At 39.1% G+C, this 18,153-nt stretch overlaps 1 protein-coding gene across 2 annotated transcripts in view; it reads left to right on the top strand.

The window, feature by feature from the left end:
* The window catches only part of fgd5b (FYVE, RhoGEF and PH domain containing 5b), a 29,096-nt gene that overhangs the window by 5,074 nt on the left and 5,869 nt on the right, over positions 1-18,153 (top strand). For both annotated transcript variants that reach the window (XM_008294372.1, XM_008294373.1), the window contains exons 3-14: positions 5,577-5,730; positions 6,249-6,307; positions 6,416-6,446; positions 8,457-8,608; positions 8,771-8,927; positions 12,562-12,652; positions 12,776-12,826; positions 13,292-13,350; positions 15,054-15,125; positions 15,324-15,392; positions 17,603-17,686; positions 17,876-17,955. In XM_008294372.1, the coding sequence (XP_008292594.1) occupies positions 5,577-5,730; positions 6,249-6,307; positions 6,416-6,446; positions 8,457-8,608; positions 8,771-8,927; positions 12,562-12,652; positions 12,776-12,826; positions 13,292-13,350; positions 15,054-15,125; positions 15,324-15,392; positions 17,603-17,686; positions 17,876-17,955 (1,059 nt within the window). The remainder of the gene's footprint in view (positions 1-5,576; positions 5,731-6,248; positions 6,308-6,415; positions 6,447-8,456; positions 8,609-8,770; positions 8,928-12,561; positions 12,653-12,775; positions 12,827-13,291; positions 13,351-15,053; positions 15,126-15,323; positions 15,393-17,602; positions 17,687-17,875; positions 17,956-18,153) is intronic.

The following is an 18,153-nucleotide window of genomic DNA, read 5'->3' on the forward strand; positions in this document are numbered from 1 at the left end:
CTCTCTCCTCACGTTCACCATGTTTGTTTTACTGTTATACTGGATGTGCAAGCAAAACTGTACAAGTAGGGCTCTAAAATACTGATTCTGGTGGGAATTAAATATTGTATTCTGTGTATTCTTAAACATCAAATACATACATATGTAAATACGTCAATGATTTTACCCACTACTCCACTCTGCTGGTGCGTCTGATCATTAGCTTTAAGTGAGCAACATGACAACTTCATACTTTTTGATTTATTTTTCTTAAAGGAATGCATTATTTTGTATCTGTAGACATGGGAGCTTATTCTTATTCACACAGGTGTCCTTCTCAGAGAAGCAGCCTATACATATTTCATGTTTTGTTATTTTTTAAACATGCACAATAATCAATATCAACCTGCAAAAAAATGAGAGTGTCATTATGGACACACTATATGCTTGTATAGGTAGTAAATGCTCAGATTTTGGCAAACAGTTTAGAATCTTTCTAAATCCAAACTTTTTTCAGTGGACTGTTTTCTTGCTTTCTGCCGGCCTCCCTGCTGTTACCTGCAGGGAAAATTAGAAACAGAGACAGTTAATAAATGAATCATTTGATCTACTACACATCAGAGAACAATGAAAGGACCATGGCAATATCAGAGAGCCAAAGGTGTCCACCCAATCAAAATGTTACTGCAGTGTAAGACCAACAAAGCAGGAAAATGTCACATTTTACAACCGAAAATCCTCCAATTTCGAACAATGCTGCTTAAAAAAGAAGACTTACATGATTATGTGAAAACCTATCAAAATAGTTGCTGATTATTTTTCTAATGGACTAATCAGTTAATTGACTGATATTTTTGTCATGTGGGACAAGTGTTAATATCACTTAATGATGCTCCTGAGACATGCTGCGAACACTGTGCAGGACTGCTGAGTGAATGGTGCTTCTGTAGGAGGTGGACTTTGTCAAATGTGAAGGTTACTTACCTGCACCTGCCTTGACACCAGCTGTGGTGTCGCATCCATCATCACCTTAAAGTCTGAGAGACAAGTTGATATTCTCAGTCTTCTATGTTGGACTGGCTGTTAGTATCTCTTAATTACAGTCTTGAGACATACTGCGTAGACTCTGCAGGATAAAAAAAATGGTGGGATTGTTTGCATTATTAAGTGGACACTTTCCTTTGTGTTTCACTGATACCTCACTCACTTTCGACCCTACAGTTAAAATCCTTATAGGCAAGTCTCGCTACTTTGCAGCAATCTTGGTGACCACCTTGATCAGTTATCTTTAGCTAACAAGATCAGGTCTCTATGTAAATAAATAGGGAGAGAGCCTTAACTTAACTCAGTGGTCACTGGGAAATAAGAACTGTACGTGTAATATCACCAGTCAAATGTGGTTAAAATGCTTTGGTGACTTTGGTCCAAAATAAGATCTAAACAGCATTTTGCCCCATAGATTGTGCTCAGTTTTACAATGCCACACTTTGCATCAGATTGAATGGATATTTCCCACTTTGGCCCTTACAGAGCAGACAATTGTCTTTTTGGGAGATGAGCGGGACATGAGCCATCCTATTGCCATATTTAGAGTAATGGAATTCTCCCATAGATTTCTTTTCAGGCAAGTTTCTCATTTGTAACATCTGTGAAGGACTTCTGATGAAAAACTTTAACAGTTCTGCAATGTAAAAATTCATGCTTTTGTTTAAAAAAATGTTATCTGTAATTTCTTGAACAATTTGCTGGTATTTCCCCATTCTCCATGCTTTGTTAAATTGCAACTAACTGGACAAATCGACACAAAAATATATTCATTTAATTTAAAAGGTTTAAAAAAATGGCCAAAATAATAAATAACATCCACATAAAGGATAAATCATACTTTTACAATATTTGACTGTAAAATTACACAGTTTTAATCTATTCAGATTGTCATATTTTTACACATATTTTCTGCCATTTTAAGGAAAATGTCTGTGTATTAATGACTGAAAAATGTTTTGTTTATTTCAAACCCCCCCCCCCCCCGATTATCCCCATCTTTTTATATTACAGGTAACATCGAGTAAAGAAAACAAGTATTTATTTGTATTTTGACTATGCAAGAAAAGAACACCAAAACAGGCCAAAACGGTACATAACGGCCACATCAAAAATGGGATTTTTTACAAATCTTCATGCGTTATTTTTTTGTTGTGTGACCATAAAATTACACAAATCTATTGTATTTAAATCCATGGAAAACATTTTATTACAGATATTTACCATTGTTTTCACCATTTTTAAAGTTTGAAACATTACAGCATTCAAGGCGAGTCAAGTCAAGCCAGATTTATTGTCAGTTTTGTCATGTGTACAACATACAGAGAACTGAAATAACAATACTCCGAGGCCCCACAGTGCACAATGAACATAGGAAAAAAACTAACTATAAACAATGAATAGACAGTAAGGTGCAACACTGGAGTATTCAGTACTGTTATTAGTGGTTATCAGTTGTTGAGGTAAAGTGACATATGCATAAGCAGTATGTGCAATTTCAAATAACGTGGCAATTGGCTGGAGCAGTTCCTGAGAGTAGTGCGTGTGTGTGTGTGTGTGAGAGAGAGAGAGAGAGAGAGAGTGAGAGATCAGAGTCCAGGGTTTGAGTGTATGAGGGGTGGGGAGGCAGAGCAGGGAGGGAGTTCAGCTTCCTGACAGCCTGGTGGATGCAGCTGTCCTTCAGTCTGCTGGTCCTGGCCTGGAGACGCCGCAGTCTCCAGGCCAGGACCAGCAGACTGAAGAAGCTGTAAAACGGATGGGTGGGGTCACCTGCAATATGGAGGGCTTTGCAGGTCAGACAGGCGTTATGAATGTCCTGAAGGGAGGGGAGAGAGGCACCAACAATCTTCTCAGCTTCTCTCTCTATGCGCTCAGGGTCTTCCTGCAGGATGCGGTGCAGGCACTGTACCACACAGTAATGCAGCTGGTCAGAACACTCTCAATGGTGCCTCTGTAAAGGGTGCACATGATGGGGGCTGGTGCTCTGGCTCTTCTTAGTTTTCATTGTTTCAACTCTTGATTCCAGATTTTCATCGATTTCTTACAGATTGATTGACTGATTAAAGTTGGAAAGGTCAGTGTTGCTTCAGAAAAATACTTAAATAATTTGATCAGCTGTTACTGAAATAGTTGGTTGTCTTTCAGTCAAGTAATTTATTAATTACATAATATTTCAGCGTTAATACTAAACAGAAACAGTGGTATGAATATGGCATAGGATTCTTTACAATGTGTTTGAGCTTCTAATGACTGTGATCACAGCAAAGTAATATCTGGACAGACAGCAGAGCCAGTGGTTGAGGCTGTTAATTTTACAATAGCCTAAAGCAGCCATATTAGCAGATAGTTTGCAGATTGCCGTTGTCTTTATCACATCCACACTTTCACTGGAAACTTAACCTAAGGAAAAAATAGAAGTAATGTTTTTTTAATCTCCGTCTGTAATTTATCTCCATAGATTTTGCCTGTAGCCTTCATACTAATGAGGAGCGACAGAGGCACTTTCTTTGATAGTAATATAAAAGCCGAATATAGAAACTGCTCAAGTAGTTCTGTGGTTCAGGCACCCTGGTATCTCATTCAGAGTTTGATCCAGTGAGCAGCAATGGGCCATGCAGCTCTAATGTGTGTGATGCAGAGATCTGAACCACTCACATATGTTCTTCATATGTAGCTAATTTGCATCTCAGTGGGGTTAAATCCACTGGTGCTTGGAGTGAAACATGGCGAGGCAATTGGTCACATAGAGGACTACAGCCTCATCAGTGCAACTTCAGGACGTGTTTTTATTTGCATAACTTACATTCTCCCACTGAGCTGCTGCCATTAGCATATTCATTTTGGTTCCCTGCAGAAGAGAATCTCGTAGCATAAAATACCGACATGCGTCCCTGGTTGGGTACAGTTGTCTCCTCAGGCCTTTCAGGATCATTTTATTGGTTTCTGCAGACCTGCAATGTTTTATCTATTCACATTTGCTTCTAACACTGAATATGTTTATTGTAGTGATATTTCAATGTGGGGGACCGTAAAGGACCGCAAAGATGGCATAGATGCTTAAATGAAATTCATCTGATTTACTCTCACATGAATGAAGGTATGAAGATAGAAAATAGATCATATTATAAAGCAACTGTGTGAAATTGAGGAGAAATTGCCAGCTTACGGGCTAAACCAGTGGCTCCCAACGTCTGATTTCAGACCCCACCGAGGGGTCCAATGATGAATATGATGTGTCACAAATTATCATATATTACAAAAGAAAATGACTTTTCAAATACTAAAAATTTCTTTTGACGTTCCCCAAAATCTTTACAGCTGTTTGGAATTTGACCATCATGACCATAGGTGAGGGTGGACTGTCAAGTAGCTGCTAAATCGAGAGCATCCCTTTTCAGCTCAGCCCTCTTTTCAGCATGATGGTCTGGTACAATTCCTACATTACTGCTGACACCGCCCCAATCTGTCTGTGGACCCAATCTTCTGTTTTCTCTTCGGTTGTGATCAAGATCCCAGGATACTTAGACTCCTGCACTTGGGTCACCCTCAGTGCAGAGAGAGCAATCCACTGGTTTCCAGCAGAAAATCATGATCTCATACACTGAGGTGCTGAGTCTTATAGGCTTTCTTCAAATCCACAAAACACACGTGGACATAGGATTCAGACTCTGCTCTCTTTAGTGAAAGTCCTATGTTTATCCCATTTCATCAGTGCGTCTTTTTACCACCAGAGACTTTGTTGCTGTTTATACTGTCTCACATAATCTGGCTGAAAAACCCATTGATTGACTGACATATTCAGACAGGGGTGGGTACAGTTTCCTCTAATGTTGTATGTTGTATTTGCTCTTCGTGCCTTTTTTAATTGCCCCTTAAAGTTTTCTGAATCGGAATCTAAAACTACTTCAACTACAGTACGATGAAAGGTTATTTAAAGAATTCTTTCTCAAAAACTCTGCTCACTGTAGCTTGAATTCTAGAGCTTTAAATATGCTGACAGACAGGTTCTGTTTCGCTTAGACTGAGCTAAGCTGGTTGTTTCTTCTTTTAACAACCTCTAAGGTATGCTGAACAGCTGGTCTCTGTGGTTTTCATATTAGATAGGTCCACTGTTAGATGAATATTCTAATGTCCACACTAACTTTGTAGTCTGTCTTGGGGGAGGGGGGTCATCGGCACTGCTTCAATTTAAGGGGTCACGAGGCAAAAATGTTGAGGTGTTTGAAATTTGACACATTTTAGCTTGACTTTGGTTGTCATAAGATTGTGTTGAATAATTCCAAAGCATGAATTATGCAGAAACACCACCAGGGCAGCTTAATAAAATCAGTTGTTTGCTGCTTGACACTCTACAGTAATAATTTCACCTGTTTATGCACTCTTTTAGTCATGTGTCAGTACTCTTTAGAGCTGACTGAAAAGTTTGAATACAAACAAGCTGTGAAATTACCAAGCTGTTTCTTGAAGTGATTCTGCGTGCATGCCTGTGTACACATATTTCTCAACATGTATGCACACTGTGTTACATTTTGCTGCCGTTTTTCTCCCCGCAGTGCCTACACAGAAGCCTACAACGTGTGTTCGCTGGCTGTTGGTCCACGGACGGGTTCAGCGGGTGAAGGTGGGCGAGAGATGGGGGGTGAAGAAGACCAAGGACGCACCTCTGAGGAGGAAGACGGAGGGACGGACAACAATTATGACAGACAGGTTAGTTCTCACAGGTGCATGTTGAGTCTCAGTAGAGATGTAAGTATTTATGTTTAGAAAAGTGGTGTTTTCTACTCCAAAATGTTACAGCTCCTTTACCAAACGCCAACTTTTTCTAATCGTTTTTCCTCATTCGTTAAGTTCTTTCTTTCTAAAATCCACCATCTGCTAAAAGGTAATTTAATTAGCTTGATGCTGTGCCGTGATTTCCACAAAGTAGGTGTCAGTTTTTCCAAAGTAGAAATTAAGACATAATAGAAGAACAGAGCAGAGTAAAACAAAGTGAACTATTTTTCATTTTGGGCAATAGCAAAACTGCCCTCACAAGCTGGGATTTTAATGCAGGTTAATGGAGGTTAATGGGCTACTACAACGCTGTCCTCATTATTTAGAATTTGATTGCTGCTTAGAGATGATGTGCAGAGTGGAGCCAGCTATATTTGTTGAACTCATGCCAAAATGCTTTAGTTTCTCCTCACGCTGGGCTTATTACAAGTAAATAATCTGATTGTTTACAGCCCGACGGTCGATCCAGAGCCTTTTACATTGTGAAAGAATTGGTGGACACGGAGAGATTGTAAGTTATAAATATGTATTTCTTTTTCAAACATACCCACTTATCTACCAAAAGTAATCAGTTTGCCATCACTGTCCTGCTGAATTGTGTTTGTTTATCTGTCCACAGACATGTAAAAGCCCTCAAGCTGCTGCAGGAAGTGAGTGAAATATTCCCTTTTAATTAACTAATCCAATATATGTCTCGTGTGTGTCCACATATCCAGTATAGGTGGCAATTATATTACCGTAGCTTCTACACTGTGCTACAGTCGGCTGTCTGAGTCCTGGAATTCCAGAATATATGAAAGAAATGCACTTCATGTTTTTTTAAATATTATTTTTGGGGCATTTATGCCTTCATTGGGTAGGACAGTGCAGAGGGAGTGAAGAAATGTATTTAAAAAAGGGGTGGAGGGTGAGATTGAATGCAGGTCTTGAGCTGGAATCAAACAATTGACATTGCAGGCTTCAGCTTCAGGATTCCCCTTAAAGTTCTTGTTTTTGAGCTCAGGTTTAGGTTTGACATCTTAATGTCTCTGTCTGCATGGCTGCCTCGACTGACTGTGAATGCTGGTTTACAAGATAATTTTCTCCATACCTACTGACATTAACAATTAAAAGTTGTGGAGTGCAAGCACAGTGGGATCTGTGTAGCTCCACTGAAGCAGTTTGAAGTTAAATACCTTGCTCAGGTGCACCTCAGTGGTTGTAATAAAGATGGAGCAAATCCTGCTCTCTCATTTTGCTTCCTGTTGTGTGGGGAATAAAACAGTGACCTAAACCACTGATGCTCCAGTGCTCTGAGAGATGATGAGATTCCCTGATATAATAGCTCCTGTACTCCCTGCTGTCAGATATTAGCAGAGAACGGAATGAAAACTGGGGAAGAAATGCAGACTTTAGAGAAACTGAAAGCTTTGTAAATAAGGATTTATAGTACAGGAATTTACAAAAGAAGAGTCCTTCATATGAGAACAGATTTCGACAACGTAAAGCCAGTTAATTGAAAATGTCAAATAAGTGATTGCATTAATATTTACCCACTGTAAAGTGACTAACCTAACTTCACACAGGTGCAGCCAGTTGGTGCTAGAAGTCACACAAATAGTAAAATGGAGATCATCTAAGTACACTGAATGTGTCTCAAGTGATTGTAGTATAAAGACACCTGTATTTGGAAGGTCCAGTCAGCTGGTGAATCAGTACCACTGGCTACAACTACATCATAAAGACAAAGAAACTCTGTAACAAAAAGTTATTGAAAAGCAAAAGTCAGGGGATGGATACAAGAAAATTCAAAGTCAAAATTTAAAGTCAGGAATATGTAAGAAATATGACACATGGCTAAATCTGCCTTGGACCAATCGCCCACGAAAACTGAGTGACCATGCATAAAAAAGGTCTAGAGGGAGGCTACTAAGACACCTATGAAGGAGTCACAAGCTTCAGCTGTGCATACAGCAACTTCATTAGTCAAAGTTTATGGGACAGTGGCAAAGAGTAAGCCACTGTTGAAAAAAGGTCACATTGAATCTTGAACAGAATTTGCCAGAAGGCCTGTGAGAGACTCTGAAGTCAAGTGGAAGAAGATTCTTTAGTCTGAGGAGACCAAAATGGAGCTTTTTGACCATCAACCTAGACACAACGTTTGGTGGACACCAAACACTGAAAATCATCACAAGTACACCGTTCCTATCATGACGCATGGTGGTGGCAGCATCATGACACGGGGATGCTTCTCAGCAGCAGGCCCTGGAGAGATTATAAACAGGGAGAGTAAAATGAATGCAGCAAAATACAGAGAAATCCTGAAGGACAACCTGATGCAGTCTGAAAGAGAACTGTGACTTGAGAGAACATTTGTTTTCCCTCCAGACAATGATGAGTGCATCTACTAAATACTGACTTGAAGAGGGTGAATACCTATATAATCACTTTTTTAACACAATTTTTTATTTAATTAACATTACTTTGTAGAAATCTGTTTCTACTTTGACATGAAAGACTATTTTTTAAAATTCTTGTCCAAAAAACCTAAATTAAATTGACTATGATGTTGAAAAGCAATAAAAGAAGAAAACTTCCAAGGAGGGCAAATATTTTTTTATTGGCACTGTAACCTAAACTATAAAATAAAACCCATTCCTCTACACTCCTCTGTTTGCCAGGACTTTCGGGAAGCAGTGGGGTCGACAGTTGTGGACGAGGGGGAACCTGTGTTGGACGATGAGAGACTTCGAGAGATTCTCAATGAGCTGCCTGATGTTTACAGCCTGCACTGCGCCATACTCGCTGAGCTGGAGAGTCGAATCCAACACTGGTGAGACGTGGGACATCATCCAGTACTGTTAAATAGGAAACGCTGACACACACCTATGCAAACATGATTTCCTACAATACTCTTTGTTTTTCCTCCATAATTCTGCTTAAAATGCAACCTGATATCTTCGACACACTGCTTCTCCTTTATGTGTCCATTCAGGGGGGAGAGACAGAGGATTGCAGACATATTCCTGTCAAGAAAAGCAGAGTTCTTGGTTTTTACCACGTACATCGGCCACTATGATCGAAGCATGAGTTTACTGGAGGACAGCTGCCGAACTTCGTCTGCATTTGCAGCCGTCGTTCAACAATTTGAGGTCAGACCTGCAAAGCTTTTCTAACTCAAAACACAAAACACCCTGTACAGCTTTATCATGAAAGGTAACTCCACATTTCTCCTAATTGAATAAGGCATTGAAACGAATTATCTCAGATATGAATGAATACCAAATGTCCTCTGATGTGCTCGCTGGAGAGCACACTGCTATGAATGCATTTTTTGACCACAAAGCTTCCTCATTGTCTCTGTTCCTGCTTTTTAATGTACAGCATTTTTTTTTTTATCATGCAGTAAACTTATTCTAGGATCAAGGATGTCTTTATTATCCCTGAGGGGCAAATCATTGTCCAGTCAGCAATAACCACATAATCCAAACAATAATAAACAGAAAATAAATACAACATAAAAATCACATTGACTTATGTAAAAAGCCAATGACGGCAGGAACAAAAGGTCTTTTGCTTTTGTTTGCTCTGCATGTTGGCAGATTATGTTTGCGGCTACACAGTTGCCAGTTGGACTGATTTGAACTTCATTAGTATCACTCAGGTCTGACTGGGCCTTGTGCAGATGAGAAAGGTCATTCAAGTTCATTTTGCTGTAAAGTTTGGAAATCTGTTTCTGTTTTTGAGGGTGACAGAAAGACAGTTGGGTGCAGAAAGTGTATCGCACATTACATGTCATACTGTTATTGGCTTTTCAGCAGGAAAAATCTCACTCTGAATGATCAGTAGAGACCTTGAAACTCCTCCTCCTTCTCCTCACATGTTCTCCTACTCCTCTACCTCTCTTTACAGTATCATGTAACTGATTTGTAGTTTATAAATATAGAATTTGGAAGTCCTGTCTGCATAAAAGCTGAAAGTAGCTTACTGCATGAATGTGTAAAGACCTCTGCAGGTTATTTATGTATTATTTGCAGAGTTAAGTTTGTGCGTGTATCTTATGTTCAGTGACAAAAATGAAGTGTGTGTTTTAAGGTAGATGGTGATGGTCAAGTGGAGGACATTAGCTTGAGTGTGTGTGTGTGTGAGACAGAACGGCAAACCTCTGAAAGGTGAAGCAACAGTCGGAAAGCAAAGTAGATAAAAGTAAAAATTTAATTCAAAGCAGCTGCTACATTGTTTGTGGCAGTTAAAAAAAGAAACTTCCATGTCACTCATAGGAAGAATATAGATGCTAAGAACTAATACATCTGCCGTGAACCTTTCAGAACAACAATTTAAACACCAAATGTCTCTTAAAATTTATGTAGGTTGCATTTCCCAACAGCTTTTTGGGCCTCAACAACATCGTCAAACAGATGCCCTTTAGTGAGGAGTTATAATTAGCCCCAATTAACAGAGCAGACACAAGACTGTGTTTTTCTAACCAGTCAGCAAGAGATGTTGTTGGAGAGGCTAATAAAATAAGTTTCAAGTATAAAACATACAATAAAGGATATAAAGACGTGCTCAGCAAAAAGATTGTAATATCTGTTCAATGTCGACAGTTTCATTTACAGTCAAATGTTATAGTCAGCTGCTGTGTCTGGCAGGGTTCAGTGTGAAGATTGCAGTTTCTTTTTTTTTTTCATCTCCTCAGGGCTTAGTGGCACAGACTATTACAACCTTTTGTAATGGTATAGCTGGATTATAGATGAATATCCAGTGGCACTGTGTGCATGTGTTTCATTTATAGACGGAGGAGTTTTCAATATTTTGCCTGCGTTTAATAGACCACTGAGGACAGGAGTTGGCAGGAAGTCTTTGCAAAGCTGGGCAGTTTTTTTTTTACATCTGATTTAGGACTACCAGTGTTTAAAAGTCCTTAGATTCTCCTAAGCACTTTGTATATTAATGCCAGTGCATTAAGCTTTTTTTGTCTACGTTTTAAATGCGAGACTGCTGACGGAATATTTTTCCAACACTATTGAATTAGTGTCAAAATCTGACCACTGTTTTCAGCATATTGTTAAAGACCAGAAAAAGCTGAAGCTATAAATGAAACAGCCCCAACATTACAGCCTCCTGCCTAATATTTTGTAGGTCAACCTACTGCGACAAACACAGCTCTGATCCGTCTGTCCATCAACTCCACAAGACCTCTGAATGTGTTCTGTGGTGTCTGACACTGAGACATTGGGCGCAGATCCTTTGGGTCCTGTGGGTTGCCGGGTGGTACCTCCGTGGTTGGGAAATGTTCTGGAGTATCTTGTGGATGCATCACTGAACTCGGATGTGTTGAGGTTGCAGAGACTGTTGATGCAATGGGCTCTTTGTTGTGTTCCTCAAGCTGTTCCTGAGTAGTTTTTGCAGTTGTGGCAGGATGCATTGTCCTGCTGAGTGAGGTCGCTGACGTTGGGGAGTGTGCTTGGTCTGTAGTAATGTTTGTGTGCCAAAAACCCCTTTCAGACATTCCATTCCGTTTACCTGATGGCAACTAAACGTCTTGGTTTCATGTCTGAATGAGCACCCTGCGGACATCGACAAACAACTTAGATTAATATGTCTCACAAATAATAAATGTAATATATGTTTCAACAAAACATTAACAGGAGCTGTTAGCTGTTTAGTTTGTTGCTTCTAGCTGTTTGTACTGTAGGAGTTTTTCCTCTGAGTGTATTAGATACCTACAATATCAAATAGCATCTCCAAAGAGACAGAGAGTTGTGCACAATGCTGCACGTCAAACAACAAAACAGTGCCATTAAATTATTACTTAGAATTAGAATTATCTCAGACATTGGACAGGATTGATCAGGATCTCACAGAAAGTCACACCATGTACTTTTCTTCACTTCCGACGAGGAAAATTAACTCATATTGGTCTTTAAAAAGATATATATACAGTAGAATAGACAGAAAGAAGTACAGACACAGGCAGCCATATCTTCATCACTTCAAAGGACATAGTGATGACTTATATTTATTTGCTGGAGACCTACCCTAACTATAGCAAATACTTGCCTAACCTTTAACCTAGCCTTGACCCTTAACCCTGGACTTTTGGGGTCCCCAGGCCATTTGGTTTAAGTGACAGGTATTGTTTTTTATTTTTCAAGATTTTTTTTTTTTTTTTTTTTTTTTTACATAGAAAAAAAGAGGGGCGTTTGTCATACATTTGGAACCCAAAATACGTCAACTTATCAGAAAATCTATTTCACATAGTATAAAAGTCTACAATGAATACCAACAAATATTTTGCACATATTCATTCTCGGGGTCCAATGGATCGTGAAAGACCTTCTATGTATGGCAACATGAAAGTCCTGAATAGGGTTAAACCAAGTTTTCTTGCTATAATTTAAAGATCGACACAATAGGGACTTGCTTTTTGCCCATTAAAGAAAGGCAGGTGTCTACTAACTGATGTATGTCCCCACAACATGGTTGTTATGAGTACAAACACACACTGCTGTGCTGACTGGCAGTCTGGGTTATTGGCCCTTGTTCACATTTAAAATATGTTTTGCTCAAAGGTCCACTGTTGCTGTATAATTTGCTCATCAGTGCAACTTTCATTATTTTGTCAAAGCTTTTCACAATTTCATTGCGAAGGCTCGACTGTTTGAATTAATCTGACATATTGTTTGGCTAAAGGTCATGTGAATTTCTCCAGTAAATGTGACTCTAAAGGGCAGCAATGATTCATAGAAAATGTTAAGTTTGCATTTGTCTGATTTGTCTCAGGAGCAGAGTCTGGCTGGGGAAAAGGTTTCTGTTAAACATCAGCTCCTGCAGGTCATTGTCCGTGTTGCTCAGTATCGTATGCTCCTCACCGGTGAGTCAAGATTAAATTAGATTAGGGCAGGCAGTATCCTCCCTGAATAAATAATATATTTCACCGAGCATGGTTGTATACTGTACTCCCTGGAGACATGCTTTTCTTTCACTCCTCTTGCAGATTATCTTAACAACCTCTCCCCTGATTCCAAGGAATATGAAGACACCCAAGGTACAGTAACCATGTTGTAAGAACAAACAGCAGTGTAGACACAGGCTGCACAGTCCACGCTCACTCTTACCCACAGGAGACTCTTATTGGCCTCTATACGTGGCTCTGTGTGTTTACTGGGAATTTATTTGTGCTCATTTGGCATGAAGAGATAGCCATGAGAGAGCCAATTTAGATTTCTTTGTTTGTGCTGGTAAACCACCAGACAGCCATTCCGGCTCTCTTCTGTCTGAAAACTGTAATGTGTAATTCATGAGAAGGCAAGTTGCAGCAACACTATCTCTTGCTATATCTCTGATAAGGGAGCCACCTCAGTCCAGGTATGTGGACATGTCCAGACTCCTGACTTTGTACACAGAGACTAGGAATAAAGAAAAATGTCATCAGATGTTGTGGGTATAGTCACCTCTTGATATATAGTAATGTCTTTCCTGATCCCTCTGCTATTGTCTTGCTTTATTTTAGCTGCTGTAGCGATTGTGTCCGACATCGCAGATCAAGTAAACGACAGCTTGAAACATGGGGTAAGTGTCACATGAAACCCTATAACCCAACAAACAAACATTTGCCAGAATCCAGAATCATATCTTATTCAGATCAGACACATTAAAACACATGTTGGAAAAACTGAGTTGTTGATATAGCTATTTGAGATGAAGAATGGACTGCTTGCTAGTGTAGTGTCACCACAGAGTCAACTAAATGAATAAGCACATTTTCACCCCAACCATAAAATTTCTAATGTTTTTAATGTAAGAATATAAATATAAAGCATATTCAGCTTAACTTAAGGTTGAATCTACATGTAGGAGATCAAGGTCAGGCCAAAGATTGTATGTACAAGATGAATGGAGCATCAGAGTCTGAAAATTGAAGTCAATGTGGAAACCTGCATTCTTTTTAACAGTCAGCAGGGGGCAACTCCTCTGGTTGTAAAAAGAAGTCAGATTGTATACAAGTCTATGAGAAAATGACAATAATATTCACTGTATTGTTACCTCTGCAAACATTTCCTAACAAGTTCATGGTCTCATTTGCTAGTTTCAAGCCTTCTCCAATACAGCATGATTCCTTTTGTAACTTATGGTCCTATTTAGAGTAAAAAAAAAAAAAAGATGATGGTATGCTGTAGAGCATGGATGCCTTGTGAAGTTGCTGCTGCACAGGTGTGTGTGACGTGTTTCATGTATTTACAATACACTGATGTTCTTTATCCACTCATATAATGAGACGAGAGGTGCAAAAATGTTTTAGTGCAAGAAGTAAACCCACAAAGATTTTATAATGTATGAATTTTCAGGTGTGGCAAAGTTGAATGGTCGGTCAAACGCTTTGATCTAGACTGAAATAACTACATACCACTGTAGATCTGTCTCACAAGAGCCATTTTGACATAAAATCATCCATAAACACATGTTGTACTAGTCACATTAATGAAGGTGGTCCACCTAAATGAAACAAAACCCTTCATAAAAGTCATTAGTGACACTTGTGTTTACCTACAGCGTCATGTTAAAATGGCTGCTGTGAGAAAGCTTTATTGGGTGAATCAACATGAAATTTGGTACTCTAGACATTCATATTCTTTAGACACTGTATCCTTTTGACTTTAGTGATCTTTTCATAGGATTGTCAAGAGGCCGACTGCAGTAGTTTTTTTTGTAACAAACTAGCTTGACAACTATATATAGACTGACATTAAATTTGGTACAAACCTTTATTGGGTGCTATCATCAGGTCAAAATTTAAATTTTGCTGTTTTGATTTGGTTTATAGAAAGGAAGAAACCAACTAACCTCTATTGTACTTTCTGTTCAGTGCTTTGTTAGCTTGCTAACACAACAAACTAAGGTAGTTAACGTGGTGAACGTATCTGCTAAACATTATCATTATGAGGTTGTTAGCATGTTGGTGTTAGCAAGCATTTCGCCTAGCTCAGCACATCACTGCGCCAATATACAGACTTAGAGCAACATTTGCTTTTGACTTTTTCTTCAGTGGATGCTAGCGTATTTCTAGTCGGAGTCACATGAAAAGACGTGACATTTCTGCATAGTTTTCTACAGTAAACAATTTATGTTATGTCTGCCTGATTCAAGTGATAACTCTTGCATGCCTAACAATAAAAGGAGCCTATCAAAATAAAAAATAGTTTGACACTGACAGGAAAATGATGGCATTGCTCTTTCATCCTGTCTCCTTTTCTTTCTGCTCTTTTGTGTCTTAGGAGAACTTGTTACGTCTGGTCAACATAGAGTACAGTGTTCGTGGCCAGCGGGACCTGCTTCAGCCTGGCAGGGTATGACTCTGATAACAGCATTGTTTCTGCCTGAATCTTGCCAGCCCACCCTGTTTGCCCTGCACCACCCCTGTGTTGCCCTTTACACAGTCATTCAACTGGGAATCCCCAGCCAACCTGGTCTAAAATAATAATAATTGCTGCAGATGCCCTCTATGGATCGGTTTGATTTAATCCTGTTTTGTTTTTTTTCCTCAGGTTTTTGTGAAGGAGGGCACCCTGATGAAGGTCAGCAGAAAGAGTCGACAGCCCCGCCATTTGTTTTTGGTAAATTCCGCGTCTTGTTTTAAGTATGCTGCTGCACAGACACATGTGCCACTGTCTTATTATCTTCATTTTTAGAATTTTTATTCTGTTTGCTTTATCATAGTTTTTTCTATTTAATAAATCTGTGTAAAATGTACAGTCAGGAATTCTCTGTCTGGCCTATTTCTATGTCCAGACTGCACTATTAAGAGCAGGGTTTCCTGGCAGGATGTTTCTGAATGCTGACTTCCTGAGCCAGTTCTTTACTGACAGCACAGGGAAGGTCAACATCAGCTCCTTTTGAACTGAAAGATCCAAGTAGAACTTGCACAGCGCTAATCTTGTCAGCTAAATCTTTCTGAATGTGTGTTGAGCTTCTGGTTGAGTCACCAACATGATTCAAGAGATGATGTGAGAGTTAATGGACACATGAGGAGGAAGGGGAAAATGATTTCATTGATTAAATGGTATGTAAAACTATGTAACAATATAATTTAGGTCATTCTTAACCTTTCAGAGACGATTCAACACCACAAGATTTATTTCCTGAACGACAGATGAAAAAGGGCGAAATACAGATTGTGCTAAACATTCAGTTTGTAAAATCATTACACAGAGAAAGCTCTAAAATATTGTAATCAAGAGAGATTAGAAAATGAAACGCCTTCGCAAATTATCCATTGAGCATCATCAAACTACATTGCTTTCCCTCCTGTGGAGTTTTTGAAATTTGTGGTCTGGGCTCGACACTAAAAAAGCTCGTAAATGCCTCTTCTTCTTGACAGTCAATGCTGCATAACTTTTATTCTGCCAGTTTATCCACCCAGATAATGATCACGTGTTATCGGCTATTGTTAATGTTGGAGAGAACATAATAAAACAAATCTGCAGGAGCTGGCAGTTTCCTAAAAGAAGGTACTAAAACACACAGGGACAGAGAGTAGAAAGATGTTTTGGAAAAATAATGCAGTTTAATGGCGCAGTTTGACATCAGGTTTGATATCGATTTACTGGAGTGTCTTACTTATGTAATATAAAAATTCAAGGGTTTACATCCATGGATCCCCTCTAGGCAGAGCTTGACGATCCTATATTGTGCCTCTTTTCAGCAAATTAATGAAAGTCTCATGTCCCCAGAACATGTCTTTTAGTTTTTCAGCTCAAAGCACTACACCCTGGTTTTAGGGGTGTTCTGAACGGGTTGTTTCAGTGTCTGTAGCTTTAAAAGTCTCTGATTTTGGCCATACAGGACCTGTAATTCCTATAAATATTGTGTCAGTTATGGACTGCATCAATTATCTACATTAAAAATTCTTAAAACTGCATTCTCTCCTGTTTTCCCACATTGAAAATTTCTGAATCTGTAAATATGCAATCATTTGTCAATTCAAAAGTTTAAATGTAGGACAGACGATGTCTCCTGCTTCACTATAATGAATTTTCCTTTACACCCCTCTGCAGCCAGACTTGCCTTATAGCGGCAGTGCATGAGTCTCTGGGTGGTGCATGTCTCAATTGTCCACATACCACGTGAGAACATGTGGATAAAAGGCTTACCTGGGGGAGCTTGCATTGTCACCACTCTTTTGCTGCTGGAGCTCACAATGCGGTCATGGCTGTGTATTCCTTTGAAATGTATCCCCAAGACTGTAATTTAGGATATTTGTTTCCTGAAATTGAAACTTTTTTCCCTTAGGCTGATAAATCTGAGAACAATCTTCTAGTGTCTGACTTACATACACACAGTGCATCGCTTTGTTTAGTGGAAATCAAACATCCAAATGGAGTAACACTAAAGACATTTTTATATAGAGGACAACTTTAAATCAAAGTTTTTGTCCACCTTTTAAAGTTTAATTAACCAGCAGATATCCGTTCTTGGTGAAGTAAATGGTGGTGGTGGGGAACTGGTTCCTTTTAGAGGGAAACTGAGTGTATTTGGCTTACAGCATATTGTGATTATTTCTACAGTGTACCTAAAACTGTTCAGTACCCTTTTGAAAACAAGAGGTGTGGTATGAATTTTAGCAAACTAGTGGAGTTTTGTGTTAACTAAGAGTGACACCTGCTGGAGAACTGCTGCACATACATGACACGAATGCAGTCTGGTCAGCTGACTCTTTTATCTTGTTTATTTGATCCTTACATAAGGATATACCATATATTCTTGTCTGTATTCATGTAAGACTTGTCTGTGCTGCTGATTTAGTGTTATATCTCTTTGTTCTCAGATGAATGATGTGCTGCTGTACACCTACCCTCAGCAGGATGGGAAATATAGACTGAAGAACACTTTGCCACTCACCGGGCTGAAGGTCAGACTCTTTCATCAAGTCACATAATGTTCTACCCTGTTTCATATTTTAAACATAGTTTTCCTTCAAAACCCCTAGGAGTTGACATGTATTTAAAAGTTTTTCTACCACATATGCAAAATACAGCCATGAAACATTCTGTCATTCTAGCTGATCTCTGATTTATGACTTCACTGATTGATTCTCCAGGTCAGTAAACCCATTATAGAAAATGCCCAGAATGTACTGAAGATAGAGGGAACAGACATCTCCATCACTTTGTCTGCAAGGTGGGTCACACTGTACTGTGTCCTCTTAAAATGATGGATATTATCTAATAATGGCAGTTATGAAAAAAAATAATCACCATCATGGAAGGTTAAAACCTTCAGAACCGAAAACTTGACGTGTGTTTACTACTGCATCTAATGTTCTGCACATTTGGTGTTGATGATCTTTGAACTAGCACAGAAGAGATGTTGTGAGCT

The sequence above is a fragment of the Stegastes partitus genome, unplaced genomic scaffold, assembly GCF_000690725.1.
Source record: "Stegastes partitus isolate 25-593 unplaced genomic scaffold, Stegastes_partitus-1.0.2 Scaffold956, whole genome shotgun sequence".
NCBI lineage: Eukaryota > Metazoa > Chordata > Actinopteri > Pomacentridae > Stegastes > Stegastes partitus.